The following is a 17,135-nucleotide window of genomic DNA, read 5'->3' as shown; positions in this document are numbered from 1 at the left end:
TGGATGCAAGATTACTTGGTTTCTGCTATGAAAAAGTTCAAAGAGGAGAATATCAATCAGCTTCGTTTGTTAGCAGATGGATCTGTGAAATAATTGAAATATTTAACAACATGGACTATTCTATCCCAAGGGAACGTCTTTAATGAGAAGTGCTAATAATATTAACTCTCTGCATATCAAGTGTCCTGTGCATCTTCCAGTGTTTTATTGGAGGCAAATCTCATATTATGAAACGTGCTAAACCAAAAAGATACAAGAGGGCTTTCACAATTCCAAAATTGGGAATATCTAGTGTTTGGAACCTTGGAAAAGATCTGTTTATCCTGTTAATTCAACAAACAAAAAAAACCCCACAACCAAACCACAGAAGGCATTCCTCTGTAAATGCAGTTGTCCAGTAGGCCTAGAGATCTGACAACATAAAACAGAAACAAAGACAGGAAAATTATAGAAGAGAACTCTGAATTAGCAGAAAAATGAAAGAGTCAATTCAATTAGTTGATACATACAACAGAGCACTATCAAATCCACTATGCTGTAGGAGTGTATCTTCCATCATGCACTACTGTAATGTATTTTCTACCCTGACAGATACTTGCTGCATTACCCCCAGTAAACTGCAGCCATGTCATCAGACTCTGAGATGGCCGTCTTTGGGGAGGCAGCTCCCTACCTCCGAAAGTCAGAAAAGGAGAGAATTGAGGCCCAGAACAAGCCTTTCGATGCCAAGTCATCTGTCTTTGTGGTACATGCAAAGGAATCCTATGTGAAAAGCACAATCCAGAGCAAAGAATCAGGAAAGGTCACTGTCAAGACCGAAGGTGGAGAAGTGAGTAAAAAAAAAAAAAAATTCAAGGCTTGAGAATACAATTTAATCCTGCTGTGGAGTTTTAAATAGCAAATACATATCTTTCATTTCTTTGGCAGACTCTTACTGTGAAGGATGATCAAATCTTCTCCATGAACCCTCCCAAGTATGATAAAATCGAGGACATGGCCATGATGACCCACCTCCACGAACCCGCTGTGCTGTACAACCTCAAAGAGCGTTACGCAGCCTGGATGATCTACGTAAGTACCAGCAGCAGAGGAAACAAGTGCTTCTTTTAAGGAGTTAAAGACATCTTTCAATGTCTCTGAAGAGCTTCGTGGCTTCTTGCCTTCTTCTTTCCTCATTTTTCCATTTCTTGTTTCTTTCTTGTATGTGTTTTCTTCTTGCTTTCTACATCCTATACCTCTTCTTCCTTCCTGTTTTTACCTTTCCTTCTCATATGCTATATGTCACCCATTCTCTGATAGGTCATTTCTCCACTTCATTTTCTTTCACTAGCCTGGTCTCCCCAGAACATCACTCACCTCTTGCCTTACCTGCAACTCTCCTCAGCTCTCCAAAATCAGCATCCTGTCCTCCTTCCTTACAGACCTACTCGGGTCTCTTCTGCGTCACTGTCAACCCCTACAAGTGGCTGCCGGTGTACAACCCGGAGGTGGTGTTGGCCTACCGAGGCAAGAAGCGCCAGGAGGCCCCTCCACACATCTTCTCCATCTCTGACAATGCCTATCAGTTCATGCTGACTGGTGAGTGCTTGACCTCCCTCATAGCAAACTAAACTAAAAAATCCCACCAATCTCACTGTAGCATGTGACAAGCCAGCTAAAAACACCACAGAGATGTTTGACTGAGAACTTGATGGAGTTATGTAGGAATTAATTTCAAATGAAACTGACCCAGAAGCATGCATGGACTCAGCAATATGTATTATTTACACTTTATTTTAGGAAATTCAGCACTGTCCCACTGCAGAAATACTACTTGACTTTCCTGATTTTTCCACTGATGGGACAGAAAGAACTAAAATTCCATGTAATCTTTTTTTACTTTAAAAGCAGATAGGCAGTTTGATTAGATTTCTTGATAAGAACTGTTAAGGGCAAGTGAGTACACAGCTTGTGTGAGGACCACATGCCTCTGACAGCTCTATGGATGCATTTTCATTTATAATTTATACTGTTGGGACCTGGAAGGGAGTCAGTTAGTCTTGGACTATTTGGACCTCTACTCTTGGACTTGGGACAATCATCAACTTCCATTTACTTTCATTCAGCTGAGTGTTACCCAGGTCAACTGCTAACAATATCTTTCATTCTGCCTCTTTCACAGATCGTGAGAACCAGTCGATCCTGATCACGTATGTACACCGCTTCTCGGGTCTCTCTGGGGCTGCCCGGTGCTGGGGGACCTCCCGCCTGACCACACGCTCTCTGCTTCTCTCTTTGGTTTCACAGCGGAGAATCCGGAGCAGGGAAGACTGTGAACACAAAGCGTGTCATCCAGTACTTTGCAACAATTGCAGCGAGTGGAGATAAGAAGAAGGAGGAGCAGACAGCAGGCAAAATGCAGGTGAGGTCCTAGGGGTAGGAACCTGCAACCCTCAGATTTATCTATGAGCTGTATCATGACAATAAGATTTCTATTTTAGGGGACACTTGAGGATCAGATCATCAGTGCCAACCCACTGCTGGAGGCTTTTGGTAATGCCAAGACAGTGAGGAATGACAACTCCTCACGCTTTGTAAGTTGTTGCCTGGGCCCAAATTACTTTTTCTGCATCAGCACACTGACTCAAATATTCTTGCAGTCAGGATTGGTAAAATAGATCTCAAATGACTTTTGTGCTTCTTTCAGGGTAAATTCATCAGAATCCATTTTGGTGCCACAGGGAAACTGGCTTCTGCTGACATTGAAACATGTAAGTGACCCTCCTGGCCTGATCCCTTTCCTTCCAGCCCCCCTCAGTTCTTGTGCTAACTCTTTCTACCTTCCTTGGCAGATCTGCTGGAGAAGTCCAGAGTCACTTTCCAGCTCAAGGCAGAAAGAAGCTACCACATATTCTATCAGATCATGTCCAACAAGAAGCCGGAGCTAATTGGTAGGAAAGATCACTAATGCCTCCAGACAAAGGTCATGGAACAACATCTAATTCCTTTACATGCCAATTACATTTGATCTCTATGTGTTTCGTCCTTCTTTTCAGAGATGTTACTGATCACCACCAACCCGTATGATTATCAGTATGTGAGTCAAGGTGAGATCACAGTTCCCAGCATTAACGACCAGGAAGAGCTGATGGCCACGGATGTAAGTAACGCACAGAAGTGTTCTTGGGTGGACTCTGACCTTTAACAGGCATGGTACTTACTCTAATCATTCTTTTGTTAGAGTGCCATTGACATCCTGGGCTTCACTGCTGATGAGAAAACAGCCATTTACAAGCTGACGGGGGCTGTCATGCACTATGGCAACCTGAAGTTCAAGCAGAAGCAGCGTGAGGAGCAGGCAGAGCCGGATGGCACAGAAGGTACCAGCACAATATATACCAGAGCTCACTACATGCCGGAACACTCACTAATACAGGCAGTAATTCAGGGTCAGAACCACTGACTCAGCCGGTGCATTTCCCCAAGTGCCAGTATTGTAGAAGCGAAGCGTGTCCTAACCAGGGGACTTTGCTGGAAGAACACAACTCAGTGGAAGAGGCAGATTATTTTGGAACTATATTTTGAAGTATAAGGTCCAGCAAACCCTAAAGCACGTTTCCGTTGGCTGGCACAGTGGGAGCCAGGCCGAAGGAAAGCAGGCTTTGCTGCTATACTGGTTCAGGACTGGGAGCCACTCTGCTCATAGGTAGCTACTATCATTTACCATCAGCTGTAGTCACTTCCGAATGGTATTGTTTCCAGGTGACAAGAAGCCAGAGCCCTGAAGCTGCTGCGCTTCAAAACCTGTCTTCTGGAGACAACTCACAGTGCCTGAACTGAGAGCATTGTGTTACTTCTTTTTACATGGGGGGGTTAAAAGGGAACATCAGTTAATATTGCAGCTGTGGCTCATACGTTCTACATTTTCTGCAGCATCTCAGCAAGTCTCTGGGACTTCTGTTTGAAAAATAGGCATCTAAGATTTGTCTATAACTTTTGCTTTGCCTTGTTCAAACGTGCATTCCTTTAAAAGTTCAGGGAAGCATTTCCATGAAGCTGGAGTTATTTGTATACATCATAAACACATACCATTAAGGGTTTTTTTTCTCGAGTTGTTTTTTAATGTGTGTGTGGTTTGGGTCTTTTTTTAGGAAAGTTGACACATAAGTGAAAATGACTCCAAGGATTACAACAGCAATGAATCTGATAATGATGAATAGTAACAGTAGAATAGGCTACAAATAATAGCTGTAAATCACTACATAAATATAGCCAAATGAAGGAGTTATAGTTAGATGACTAATTATTAAAAAATAACTCTACAAAAGTGAAATGAAACATAAGTTCCAATTTTTCCTTGTTTCATACTTTACTCTTTCTACTGGTAAATGTACATTAAATACTTACTTGTGAATAACACATACAAAAGAAGCAGCTCAAAATTAGCATCCTTCACCTTGTCACATTAAACGGATTTGTAAATAGTACTGTCGTTCGCTATAATCTTTGCTGTGAGAAGAGACAGACAGGAAATTGGAAAGTGATGACAGAGTACATCCAGTACTCTAGTCCTTGTATTTAATAGTCTAGATTCAGAGAATATGAGAGCTGGAAAAGACCTATGTGTGTGATATTTATCCTTAGGGAGAATGTGGTCCCATTATGAAAGTTGTATGAGATATCCTAGTCATACTTCTGCCATAATATTTCACTAATCTCTCTCTCTCATTATATTTTCACTGACTACAATTTTCAGTACGGTGTATTTCAATACCAACCAGTTTTGTTGTCTGTGTCGTCGGAAATTGTGACTTGTTTGACCTGCCATTTTCATGGCCCTTTGCCCTTTTTTCCATCTAATCACTTTTTTAAAAATGCATTTTCACTGTAAAGGCATTTGGAAGAATCTTTACTGAATACGAGCCAGCAACGTGCGCTCGCAGTCCAGAAAGTCAGCCGTCTCTTGGACTGCATCAACAGAAGTGTGGCCAGCAAGATGAGGGAGGGGATTCTCCCCCTCCACTCTGCTCTCATGAGACCCCCCCTGCAGTGCTGTTGCCAGTTCTGGGGCCTCCAACATCAGAAGGACACGGACCTGCTTGAGTGGGTCCAGAGGAGTCCACAAAGATGATCAGGGGCTGGAGAACCCCCCTGTGAGGACGGGCTGAGAGAGTTGGGGGTGTTCAGCTGGAGAAGAGAAGGCTCTGGGGAGACCTTAGAGTGGCCTCCTAGTACTTAAAGGGCGTGACAGGAAAGCTGGGGAGGGACTCTTTATCAGGGGTGTAGGGATAGGGCAAGGGGTAAAAGTTTTAAACTGAAAGAGGGGAGATTTAGGATAGATATAAGGAAGAAATTCTTTACTGTGAGAGTGGTGAGGCCCTGGCACAGGTTGCCCAGAGAAGCTGTGGCTGCCCCCTCCCTGGAAGGGTTCAAGGCCAGGTTGGACAGGGCTTTGGGCAACCTGGGTTAGTGGAAGGTGTCCCTGCTCAGGGCAGGGACGTGAAACTAGATGATCTTTAAGGTCCCTTCCACTCCAAACCATTCTATGATTCTATGATTTACCAATCCTCTAAAATAAATGGGAAAAAAAAATCAGTAAATCAAGAAAAATGTATGTATGTGACTTAAAGTATATGTGGCTTCTGCAGAAAGGATTCTGAATTACTGCAAGATATGTTTACGGGAGAGCTAATATTAAATCCTGCTGTATGCTTTTTTCCTTAGTTGCTGACAAGGCCGCCTACTTGATGGGTCTGAACTCAGCAGACCTGCTCAAGGCCCTCTGCTACCCCCGAGTCAAGGTTGGGAATGAATATGTGACCAAGGGTCAAACCGTGCAGCAGGTAAGAAACAAGTGATGATAGATAACAAATGACATGAATTAAAATGTTTGAACTTCCTCCTTTGCCCTGGATGGTAACTTTTATTTTACTTTTCTTTAGGTATACAATTCAGTAGGTGCCCTGGCAAAATCTGTCTTTGAGAAGATGTTCTTGTGGATGGTTGTTCGCATCAACCAACAGCTGGATACGAAGCAGCCCAGACAGTACTTCATTGGTGTCCTGGACATTGCTGGCTTTGAGATCTTTGATGTAAGAGGAGATCTTCACACAAGTTTCCTGGAAAGGGCATTAAGAAACTAGAATAGTTTTGGGTTGTTGTTTTTTTTTTTAAATTATGGATAGTTTTTTATTTATTGGATAATCCTGACATTCATGTAGGAATGGCACTCTTCTGGTTCTCATAGTATCCCACAATGGCTGCAGAATTTTATAGATGTCTGTTGTTGCATGCAGAAGTGAAAACTGCATTGAAAACCAATATGAAAATGTTGAATAACTGATAGGTAATAGCAGAGACAGATTTTGAAGAAGTTAAAATATACAGTCTTGAAGGAAGATTTTGTTAATGGTGAAGCCAGATTCCCTCTGCATTCTTGGGAGTAGCCTGGCAGTATAGACAAATTCAAGCAGGTGAGAACCTGGACATGGACTAAGCTCTGCAACTCTTTTCAGAGTTCAGAAATGTGTTGAGACAGTGCCAGGGCCTGAAATGGTAGATATGTCAGTCACCTGTCCAGCCCCCTGACTAGAAATTCAGGATCCCTATCATGGAGACCTTAATGGGCTGAAAATAATACCTATCTGAAGATGAAAATTGTTCCTGGAACTGAACCTCACAAGTAAGTAAGTCTCTGCATTCTGCAGTTCAACAGCCTGGAGCAGCTGTGCATCAACTTCACCAATGAGAAACTGCAACAGTTCTTCAACCACCACATGTTCGTGCTGGAGCAGGAGGAGTACAAGAAGGAGGGAATTGAATGGGAGTTCATTGACTTTGGGATGGACCTGGCTGCCTGCATTGAGCTCATTGAGAAGGTTCTGGGGCCCTACACCCTTAATAGTTTTCCAGAAGTAAAATGTAAAAGGAATCTTCTATGCTTAAATTAGACCACTCTAAATGTGTGGCACTCACACTTAATGCAGCACATAACATGATTTTTTTCTGGGCTCCAAGCATTTCATATATATTTTCATTTGCCTGTTACTTCACTGCCTGTGGGATTCTGTCACATAGTATATATGATATTCATAAGGAAAAAATTTCAGTCCTAGTCACGGTTCTGGAGTTCATACTCAAATCAGTGTATTTTTTTAACGCATGCTGAGTGAGTAAATACACTGAGCAACTTCTGTTTTAATATGTTTAAAGAAGTTTCTGATCTTGATTCCAAGAAAAAGCATTTAGGAAGTGTAAAATCTCCCTTACATCTGAATGCTACTGACCTAATTAATTTTGGTTTCCATCTTCAACTAACATGCATATAGTGAATTTTTACATGCTAGATCCTTATTATATCACAAACCTGAAACTTATGGGTGAGCTTGTATTCATATATCTGATGGCATATCCACTAACAAAATTACCTTTCTGGAAAAACATAAGATTACACATTCGGGAAGGGGGTATGTTTCTACAATTTTTATTTTCCATTCCTCTCTCCTATATACATTCTCTCTACTTGCTTCCACACTTTCTTTCTTCACGTGTTGCTATTTCTTCCAGCCCATGGGCATCTTCTCCATCCTGGAAGAGGAGTGCATGTTCCCCAAGGCAACCGACACCTCTTTCAAGAACAAGCTCTACGACCAGCATCTGGGCAAGTCCAACAACTTCCAGAAGCCCAAGCCTGCCAAAGGCAAGGCTGAGGCCCACTTCTCCCTGGTGCACTATGCTGGCACAGTGGACTACAACATCTCTGGCTGGCTTGAGAAAAATAAGGATCCCTTGAATGAAACTGTTGTGGGGCTGTACCAGAAATCATCCCTGAAGACACTGGCCTTACTTTTTGCCTCTGTTGGTGGGGCAGAAGCAGGTGATTTCTTTTTAATCAGTTCTACTAAAATTTACAGGGAAAAAAATCATAATAATATTTCACAATAATATTTACATTTCAAAAACTGAAAACCCAAAACCTCACTTACTTTTTGGAACTCAGTCATTCAGACTAATAAAAGATATTACATTTCCCTGGAGACCTTAATAGATCTGTAGGTTTGATGGCCAGACAGCTGTACTACAACATTCACACAGGCTAGCTGACAGACCAGATTTCTGCAATATGGGGCATTCCCAAATACTTCAGGGGATACAATCAAATTTATCAATATGCTGCTAAATTTATGCATAACCTTAGATAGAAAGATTCGTAAAGACTACATGTGGTGTATTCACTAGCAATATATTTAATTCCTTAAATATCTTACTATGCAAAATGTTACAATTTATTTCCTGTTTGCATTTTCTTAATTTCAGCTTGAAGGCACTAGATTCCATTCTGCTATCATCTGAAAAAATCAAATCTCCCATTGTAACTTTAAACAGTATATGCGTTTGCATATTTTGATCATATTATTACATTTTTTATTTTTTTAAGATGAACACACAAAGTTCTTCAGAGTTTAACTGCATGCTTTTGTTGTTCATTTATTTTTTTAAAAAAATATTATTGTTTAGAGAGTGGTGGCGGTGGCAAGAAGGGCGGCAAGAAGAAGGGTTCTTCTTTCCAGACTGTCTCAGCTCTTTTCCGGGTACTGTAGAATAATTATACATTTTACCACGTTGTGAAAATAATATGGAAAATTCTGTTCAAAAAAGCTTTATACTGATCTAATATACAAAATCTTTATGTTCAGAAAGGATAAAGGCACGTGTTTCTTAATAGAGAAGGATTCTCATTGAACCCTTGGAAGTATTCTTTCAGAACTGCCCAAAAGTTCTGTAAAAAAAAAAAAAAAAAACCACAACAAAACTGATCATGGTTTATTGAAGTGCTTTTATCTAATGCTTTTTATCTAATATTGAGATTGTGTAAGTAATATTTTTAAACCCAAGTCTTTGCTCTTGATCTTAAGGAAAATTTAAACAAGCTGATGAGCAATCTGCGAAGCACACATCCCCATTTTGTGCGGTGCCTTATTCCTAACGAAACAAAAACACCTGGTAAGTTGTTAAAGTTCAAAGATGTGATAAATCTGTTCTTCTCTGTGCAGTTCAATGAAGTACCAATTCATTATGTTGTTTATTAGGTGCTATGGAGCATGAGCTGGTGCTGCATCAGCTGCGGTGCAATGGTGTGCTGGAAGGGATCAGAATTTGCAGGAAAGGATTCCCCAGCAGAATACTCTATGCAGACTTTAAACAGAGGTCAGATTCCATGTCATCCACCCTCCACCATATCTACCAATGCTGAATAATTTGCATTTCCTGATTGTTTTAAGTACTGTGGGTGTTATGGGAGGGGTTCATTGTACCTACCTTTAGGCATAAAAAAGTCAATTGTCCAAGATAGTCATCCAGTTTCTTTCTATAGCTAACTAGAACAGGCATTCTCAAAGGGCAATTTATTCCCGTCCTTGATTCATACTCTGGTATGGGATAAAGCATTTTTTAATTAACTATCCAGGAATTAAGTTGACTAGCTTAGAATTAGTTAACTTCTGGGTAGCAAAGTAAGATGACTTGCAGCCATCAGCACAAAATGTGAATAAAGAAACTACAAGATATTCAAGACTAACTTGTTGGAAAACCAAATAAATAAAACCAACTTGTGTCTTGATCTATATCAGCTGGAAAATACTCGGATAGTATACTGCCACTATTTTGGATGAAGAATTTCTCCTGTCCACGTATTTTGTTCTTGCACATAAAGTTCTCATTCAGAGATAAGGCATTAGATAACAGGGCGTGTGGAATATGTCAGCAGTTACCCATGGAAAGTAGTACCCATTCTGTATCAGGAATTTCTGAACTAAGGAAAATGCAAGGTTTTTCCTAAAAATATAGTTACCCATGAAAATGTGATTTCTAAACAATGAAACAGAGTTCATACTTATTCACCTCTCTTCCACTCTTGATCCTCCTTCAGAGAATCTTACCAATGGCATCAGTTGGTACAGGTTTGACTGAGCTTTCAGGAATCTGACCTTCTGAATTTTCTACTTCCTCCCATAGGTACAAGGTGCTTAATGCAAGTGCCATCCCAGAGGGACAGTTCATTGATAGCAAGAAGGCTTCTGAGAAGCTCCTTGGATCCATTGATGTGGACCACACCCAGTACAAATTTGGTCACACCAAGGTACAAATGCTGCTTGACTGATGTACTGTGCTTGCAATACCTCACTGTGATGTGCCGCAACATTCTCTTTCTCAAGGTATTCTTCAAAGCTGGGCTGCTGGGACTCCTGGAGGAGATGAGGGATGAGAAGCTGGCACAGCTCATCACTCGCACACAAGCCATGTGTAGGGGTTACCTGATGAGAGTGGAGTTCAAGAAAATGATGGAGAGGAGGTAGATAGCTATACTTATTTGGCCTGCTGGGTCAATCCCCATCAGATACCAACAATATGAACAAAACTGAAAATAAGCTCCTTCTTGCCAAATCTCATTTATTTCTCATTAATTCAGTCTACCAATACGGATGTATTTGGGAGTATACCCTGGCAGTAGATGAAGCAGTATAAAATCCCAATTCAGGAAAAAAAAAAAAAAAAAAAAAAAAAAAGATATTTTCAACTTGTATCCCCTTTGTACTAATTTTTTGATAAGTTCAGTAAATGGCTACATTACATGTATGTCCAGAAGCTAATTATTTTAGGTCACCATTATAATCAAAGGTGAGAAACACATTCTTCTAGCACAAGAGAAATATTCTCTTCCCTTGGAAAACTTTCATGAAAGGGACCAAGTCAACTTCTGGAAGTGTTACTTTTCTTTGGCCATGAAAGTGAGCCAAACATCTGGACTTCAAAACCATCCATACAGGTTGACAATCTACATCACACTAGGGGGTTTTCTTCAGAGATATATATATTTTATACCTGTTAAATATACTAAATAGTACTAATAAAAATATATTTAATAATATATAATAAATATTTTATATACACATAGATATATAGGACTATAACTATAAAGTATTGAATGTAGAACATCACATTATGCATATCTACAATTAAATATGTATTATACATTTTAAAATATGTAACTTATTATATTTTTTATTACCTTTCAGGGAGTCCATCTTCTGCATCCAGTACAACATTCGTGCATTCATGAACGTCAAGCACTGGCCCTGGATGAAGCTGTTCTTCAAGATCAAGCCCTTGCTGAAGAGTGCAGAATCTGAGAAGGAGATGGCCAACATGAAGGAGGAGTTTGAGAAAACCAAGGAAGAGCTTGCAAAGTCTGAGGCAAAGAGGAAGGAGCTGGAGGAGAAAATGGTTTCTTTACTGCAGGAAAAAAATGATCTGCAACTCCAAGTGCAGGCTGTGAGTATCACCAATGTTTTTAGCTTGTAATGTCCTGTGTAAAACAATCCCAAATGTCTCAGTAAGAGACACATTATCCCAAAACAGTATTTTTAAAAACATACACGTTTTATAAAATACGAAGGAAAACCATGTAGAAAAGCTAACTTGACATCTCCAAATATTAATAAATTTGCAATGAAATATTGCAGCTGGTTCCTTACACTTTTAAATCAAGAGAGAAGTAATCGATTTCCAGTTAGTAAATACTACAGCTTAAAGCATGACATTTTAACTCATACATGGCAACTTACAGCAGCAATTATCATGTCTTTATAAAACTTTGGATACTCCATAATTTTGATACATCATCATCTGATCTGATCAATGAAGGTAGTCTGAAGGTCTCATTAACACCTCTTATTTGGAGAATCACAAGTGGATTCAGGTGGAGTAGGACAGGATGACAGTGTCAGGCATTTCTCTAGCATTTATGGCCCCTGTCTCCTCAGGAAAAAGAGTGACGGAAGTGAAGGCCTCCCCTTTTTCCTTGGAAATAAAAAGGTAGCACCAATAATCCCCTTAAAACTGTTGTTACCATCAAGATTTAGGATTAATCTGACCCCATTTTGATGTCCACACTCTGAACGTCTACATCTGAGCTAGTAGCCTGAGCTTCTCTTCATTTTCAGAAATGAGAAACTCATCTTGTTAGAGTATGATACAATTCATCCAAAATGTAAATTTTTTTGGTTGAATGGACTGCATCACATCATGTCAGATTTCTAAATCTACGTGAGACAAGCCCCAACATGGCTATCTTGCTGAGCTATAAAAAGTCTTCTGTCTGGCTGGTATCATGGCTCTTCACTAGAACAAAGAGGAAAAGAACAAGCAGTATGTAGAAAATAAAGATTACTTCTTAGTAACTTGCATCATAGAATGCATGTAAATTCAGGTAATTGATACTGCCTTGGTAAACACCAGTCTCGCTTCCAAACTCTTCTTGACCATAAGGGCTAGAATCATGTCTCATTCAACTGCTACTTTTGAAACAGTGATCCTAACACAACATTTTGCCAAAACTAAAAATTAAATGCATCCTCAGTAAATCTTTGTGGGAGAGTTATAAGGTTTTCTCAGCTGAATGTTGGACTTTTTAGCATTCAAGTTTTAAATACTGTATGCTAAAAAAATCTGCCTCCATGTTCTTTTTAAAAAAAATTCTCAGAGCCTATATTTATAGTGTGATAATATATTCCTTTATTTTATGGGCTGGAGGTAGTCCAAATCAAATATATATTCTTACAATAATGAGTTTTAATTACAAAGGACATTGTAAAGCTGCTTCAAAAATAATGATTCTTTCTTTAAAAATCAGTAAGAAAAAAAAACTATTTGAAAACTATTTTATTTAAATGAATCATGTGTAGGAAGCTGATGGTTTGGCTGATGCTGAAGAAAGATGTGACCAGCTCATCAAAACCAAAATCCAGCTGGAAGCCAAAATTAAGGAGCTGACAGAGAGAGCAGAAGATGAAGAAGAGATGAATGCTGAGCTGACAGCCAAGAAGAGAAAACTGGAAGATGAATGCTCAGAGCTGAAGAAAGATATTGATGACCTTGAGTTAACACTGGCCAAGGTCGAGAAGGAAAAACATGCCACCGAAAACAAGGTATGAAGCAGAACCTGTCACTCAAACTTCAGAAAAGACTTCTGTGCTGTTACAGGACTTCTGTATCTACTGCCTCTGTTTACACTTGCTCCCTTCTCAAAGGTGAAAAACCTCACAGAGGAGATGGCAGCCCTGGACGAGACCATTGCCAAGCTGACAAAAGAGAAGAAAGCCCTCCAAGAGGCCCATCAGCAGACACTGGATGACCTGCAGGCAGAAGAAGACAAAGTCAATACACTGACCAAAGCTAAGACCAAGCTGGAGCAGCAAGTGGATGACGTAAGCATGGCTGTCCAGAACAAGGTGGGTATGGTTTTAGACCTGGTGGGTAGAGCATTGATGGTCTTGTTCTTTTTAGCTGGAAGGGTCCTTGGAGCAAGAGAAGAAACTGCGCATGGACCTTGAGAGAGCTAAGAGGAAACTTGAAGGAGACCTGAAGATGAACCAGGAATCAATAATGGATTTAGAAAATGATAAGCAGCAGCTGGATGAGAAACTGAAGAAGTAAGTGTGGCTGTGGGGCCCCTGAGTGCTGGGCTGGTGCACTTGTCTTTTTCTCTTTGAGCTCTGACACGGTTTGCTTTGCCCGAAGGAAAGACTTTGAAATCAGCCAGATCCAGAGCAAAATCGAGGATGAGCAAGCCCTGGGCATGCAGTTACAGAAGAAGATCAAGGAGCTGCAGGCAAGCCTCTGTCCCTTGCCCTCTCTCAGCCAGTGTCAGGTCAGGAAGGAGGAGGGCATGGGTGTGAAGGGTCCCTAATGTTCCCCAGGCTCGTATTGAGGAACTGGAGGAGGAGATTGAGGCAGAGCGAACCTCTCGGGCAAAAGCAGAGAAGCATCGGGCTGACCTCTCGAGGGAGCTAGAGGAGATCAGCGAGCGCCTGGAAGAAGCAGGAGGGGCTACAGCAGCTCAGATCGAGATGAACAAGAAGCGTGAGGCAGAATTTCAGAAGATGCGGCGTGACCTCGAAGAGGCCACGCTGCAGCACGAAGCCACGGCTGCCACCCTGCGGAAGAAGCACGCGGACAGCACAGCTGAGCTTGGGGAGCAGATCGACAACCTGCAACGAGTGAAGCAGAAGCTGGAGAAGGAGAAGAGTGAGCTGAAGATGGAGATTGACGACTTGGCCAGTAACATGGATTCTGTCTCCAAAGCCAAGGTACTGAAATATTCCTTTATAGTAATTCAAACATTATGAAGTATTTATATTTTAATGGAATTTTAAGTTAGTCATATTTTAAAATAATTAGTTGCACTTTACAACTTGAATTTGAGTTTATATATTTCAGTATTTGTATAATAATATATATAGTATCCTTTGGGGAGAGCTAAAAAGCTTCACCTGAAGCACCTGACCTAAGGAACTATAGGGTCTCATTGCATTGTTCAGAATAATGTGACATTGAAAGGAAAGACAGTGACCTTATCTGTTTTTTAGTTTCTTCTAAAATAAAAATTACTCCTACTATACCCTTTCCTTTTTGCTCTTATTTTCCTTTTCTCCCTTAAATACTTCAATGATGTAATCATGAAAAGCCAAACAGAAATTTAAAATAATTCCTGGTTTCTGTGTTCCATCATCCTTTTTATCTGCTGAAAAAATTGAGTGTACATTAATAAATTATATAGATGTTGGAATTAGGGATGCAAATGTTATGGAAAGATATATCATTTAACTGAGACATTTTGACTTTACTTCTAAATTATTGGCTTCTTTTTTTCCATTTATAAGACTTCAGATTCTCAATAATTATGCGTTGAATCACCAATCATCTTTCATTCTGTTCTTCATGCAAACAGGCAAATCTGGAGAAGGTATGTCGCTCCCTAGAGGATCAGCTCAGTGAGATTAAGACAAAGGAGGAGGAACAACAGCGCACAATTAATGACATCAGTGCTCAGAGAGCTCGGCTACAAACAGAATCTGGTAAAACAATTTTGTTTTTTAAGAGAACACTGTATACGACCTGGGACTTAAAAAAGGGGGGTCAAAAAGACCTAGGGGTCTTGGTGGAAACTAAGCTGAACATGAGTCAGAAATGTGCTCTTGTGGTAAAGAAGGCCAACAGAATCCTGAGGTGCATTAGGAGAAGTGTTGCCACCAGGCTAACAGGGGGTGATCCTTCCCCTTACTCAGCAAAGGTGAGCCACACCTGGAGTGCTGTGTCCAGTGCTAGGTTTCCCAGTACCAGAGAGATACAGACATCCTGGATCAGGGCCAATAACATGTTTAAGGATCTGGAACAACCAGTCACTGGAACAACCTCCCCAGGGGTGTGGTAGAGTCCCCATGACTGAAGGTTTTCAAGACACAACTGGACAGGGTGCTAGATAGTCTTATCTAGGCTCCCATTCCCATGAAAGTTTGGACCAGATGACCTTTGAAGGTCCATTCCAACCTGGACTATTCTATGATTCTATGACAGGAGTTTCAAAGAAGAATTCACCTATCTCATAACCTTGATTTAATCCTTCTGCTTCTCAGGATACATTCAGGAGAGGACAGTGATATAGCTGAGCACGTACAAAATATAGTAGTCATTCTGTAAGCTCGAGGCTTGAAGTGACCACTGGACTTAGTGCAAACATACAGTAAAACTAGTCAGATATTGGACTAGGGGGCATGTTTTATTTCATTTCTTGCCTCGAAGATAAATAATTTGGCATACTCAGAGGTATGGATAGGTATCAGTGATTAGGATTCTATGAAAGAAAAGTTTTCTTTAACTCAAAATATTTTTGTCAGCATTTAATTATCAAAGTTAACTTTTTTAAATAAGTCATAAAAAAGGTTCTTTTACTCATCTCCCAGGTGAATATTCACGCCAGGTGGAGGAGAAAGATGCTCTGATTTCTCAGCTGTCAAGGGGCAAGCAGGCATTCACCCAACAGATTGAGGAACTCAAGAGGCACCTAGAGGAAGAGATAAAGGTGAGAAGGCTGTATCATAAACATATGAAACCACAGAATCAACAGGATGAGAGGGGGAAAAATGATCACTTAGGTAAGGCAGTGCAAGTCTTCTCATATTAGCTTTGCTCTCCCTTCCCTGCAGTCTATCCATTAATTCTTCTGTAGATTCCCAGATCTTCCTCTCTCATTCAGTAGCTTGCCATCATTCTCACAGCAGAAAAATCCAGTGTGAATCAACACGGGAGATTTCCCAGGATATTTCCATTCATTGTCACACTAGAATTTTCTCCTAGGCCAAGAACGCCCTGGCCCACGGCTTGCAGTCAGCTCGGCACGACTGTGACTTGCTCCGGGAACAATATGAGGAGGAGCAGGAAGCCAAGGGGGAGCTGCAGCGCGCCCTGTCCAAGGCCAACAGCGAAGTGGCCCAGTGGAGAACCAAATACGAGACGGATGCTATTCAGCGCACGGAGGAGCTGGAGGAGGCCAAGTACGTGGGGAATGTGGGGAATGTGGGCAGAGACTAAGAATGGAAATTTGAGGACACCACAGTCAGGAAGAGGTCAATGCTCTGCTTTGGGATGTGGTGCCAGGAAGAGAGAAAATATAACTGAGAGCAGGTATGCACTGGGGAAAAGCAGAAGCAGAAAAGCTCTTCAGACACAGAACAGCAGAGATTTGCTAGTGTGAATAGCAGAGTGAATAGCAGAGAGGGAATTGCTGTAGCCCAGGATTTAGACATAGAAATACAGTGGCTGGCTGGGAGATGTCCTACTGTCCCAATCCAATATCAGGGTGGGTTCTTAAACGATCCCAAGAGCGAGATTAAGACACAAACGAGGTCAGATGCTGTACAACCTTGTGAACTTTATTTGCCGTAATAATTAATAATAGCGATAGGACAGAGAGAAAAAAGAAAGGGAAAGTCAGAATCCCTAAGCAAGAAAACAGTAGAGATGCAGCTAATTACCACCACCACCAGGGATCCAGCGATGTTCCGTTGGCTCAGCCTCGGTGCAGGTGATGGTGCTCCAAGCTCCGCTGAGGTCCCAGCTCCAAGTAACAAGCGTCGAAAAAGGAGCCACAAGAGAGGAGTACGCAGTCCTTTTATTGTCCCAGTCCCCACAATTTCTCCGAAGAGTCCACCCATTTCCACAGAGCTCATTGTAATATGTGCCGCCCCGTGGTCCTCCATGCGTGCATGCCCAGGTGTTCATGGTGGTCGTGCTGGCGGGGGGTCGACCTGCGGCACCTT

The 17,135-nt window shown here is 41.1% G+C and overlaps 1 protein-coding gene and 1 long non-coding RNA gene across 3 annotated transcripts in view; one reads left to right on the top strand and one right to left on the bottom strand.

Moving 5' to 3' along the window:
- Positions 1–17,135, top strand: part of LOC141933127 (myosin-1B) — a 50,937-nt gene that overhangs the window by 29,088 nt on the left and 4,714 nt on the right. Inside the window, exons 1-28 of one of the 2 annotated variants that reach the window (XM_074847515.1) lie at positions 626–829; positions 928–1,071; positions 1,422–1,578; positions 2,162–2,189; positions 2,287–2,401; positions 2,481–2,573; positions 2,687–2,750; positions 2,832–2,930; positions 3,036–3,139; positions 3,221–3,359; positions 5,704–5,822; positions 5,922–6,071; positions 6,687–6,857; positions 7,546–7,855; positions 8,497–8,570; positions 8,895–8,982; positions 9,069–9,186; positions 9,994–10,117; positions 10,194–10,330; positions 11,055–11,310; positions 12,723–12,965; positions 13,068–13,244; positions 13,324–13,469; positions 13,558–13,648; positions 13,737–14,126; positions 14,768–14,894; positions 15,780–15,898; positions 16,174–16,370. The exons of the other annotated variant lie outside the window; for it this stretch is intronic. Coding sequence (XP_074703616.1) covers positions 626–829; positions 928–1,071; positions 1,422–1,578; positions 2,162–2,189; positions 2,287–2,401; positions 2,481–2,573; positions 2,687–2,750; positions 2,832–2,930; positions 3,036–3,139; positions 3,221–3,359; positions 5,704–5,822; positions 5,922–6,071; positions 6,687–6,857; positions 7,546–7,855; positions 8,497–8,570; positions 8,895–8,982; positions 9,069–9,186; positions 9,994–10,117; positions 10,194–10,330; positions 11,055–11,310; positions 12,723–12,965; positions 13,068–13,244; positions 13,324–13,469; positions 13,558–13,648; positions 13,737–14,126; positions 14,768–14,894; positions 15,780–15,898; positions 16,174–16,370 — 4,184 coding nt within the window. Of the gene's footprint in view, positions 1–625; positions 830–927; positions 1,072–1,421; positions 1,579–2,161; positions 2,190–2,286; positions 2,402–2,480; positions 2,574–2,686; positions 2,751–2,831; positions 2,931–3,035; positions 3,140–3,220; positions 3,360–5,703; positions 5,823–5,921; positions 6,072–6,686; positions 6,858–7,545; positions 7,856–8,496; positions 8,571–8,894; positions 8,983–9,068; positions 9,187–9,993; positions 10,118–10,193; positions 10,331–11,054; positions 11,311–12,722; positions 12,966–13,067; positions 13,245–13,323; positions 13,470–13,557; positions 13,649–13,736; positions 14,127–14,767; positions 14,895–15,779; positions 15,899–16,173; positions 16,371–17,135 lie in introns of those variants that run through there. 2 annotated transcript variants of the gene reach the window in all.
- On the bottom strand, positions 7,866–17,064 carry LOC141933133 (uncharacterized). The gene is made up of 5 exons (XR_012626005.1): positions 16,851–17,064; positions 15,769–15,880; positions 11,048–11,164; positions 10,158–10,292; positions 7,866–8,573 (listed from the first exon to the last, which is right to left on the bottom strand). It is a non-coding gene; the product is annotated as an uncharacterized LOC141933133 (long non-coding RNA).

Source organism: Strix aluco, chromosome 21 (assembly GCF_031877795.1).
Source record: "Strix aluco isolate bStrAlu1 chromosome 21, bStrAlu1.hap1, whole genome shotgun sequence".
Taxonomy (NCBI): Eukaryota; Metazoa; Chordata; class Aves; order Strigiformes; family Strigidae; genus Strix; species Strix aluco.
This window is presented reverse-complemented; position numbering and strand designations above follow the sequence as displayed.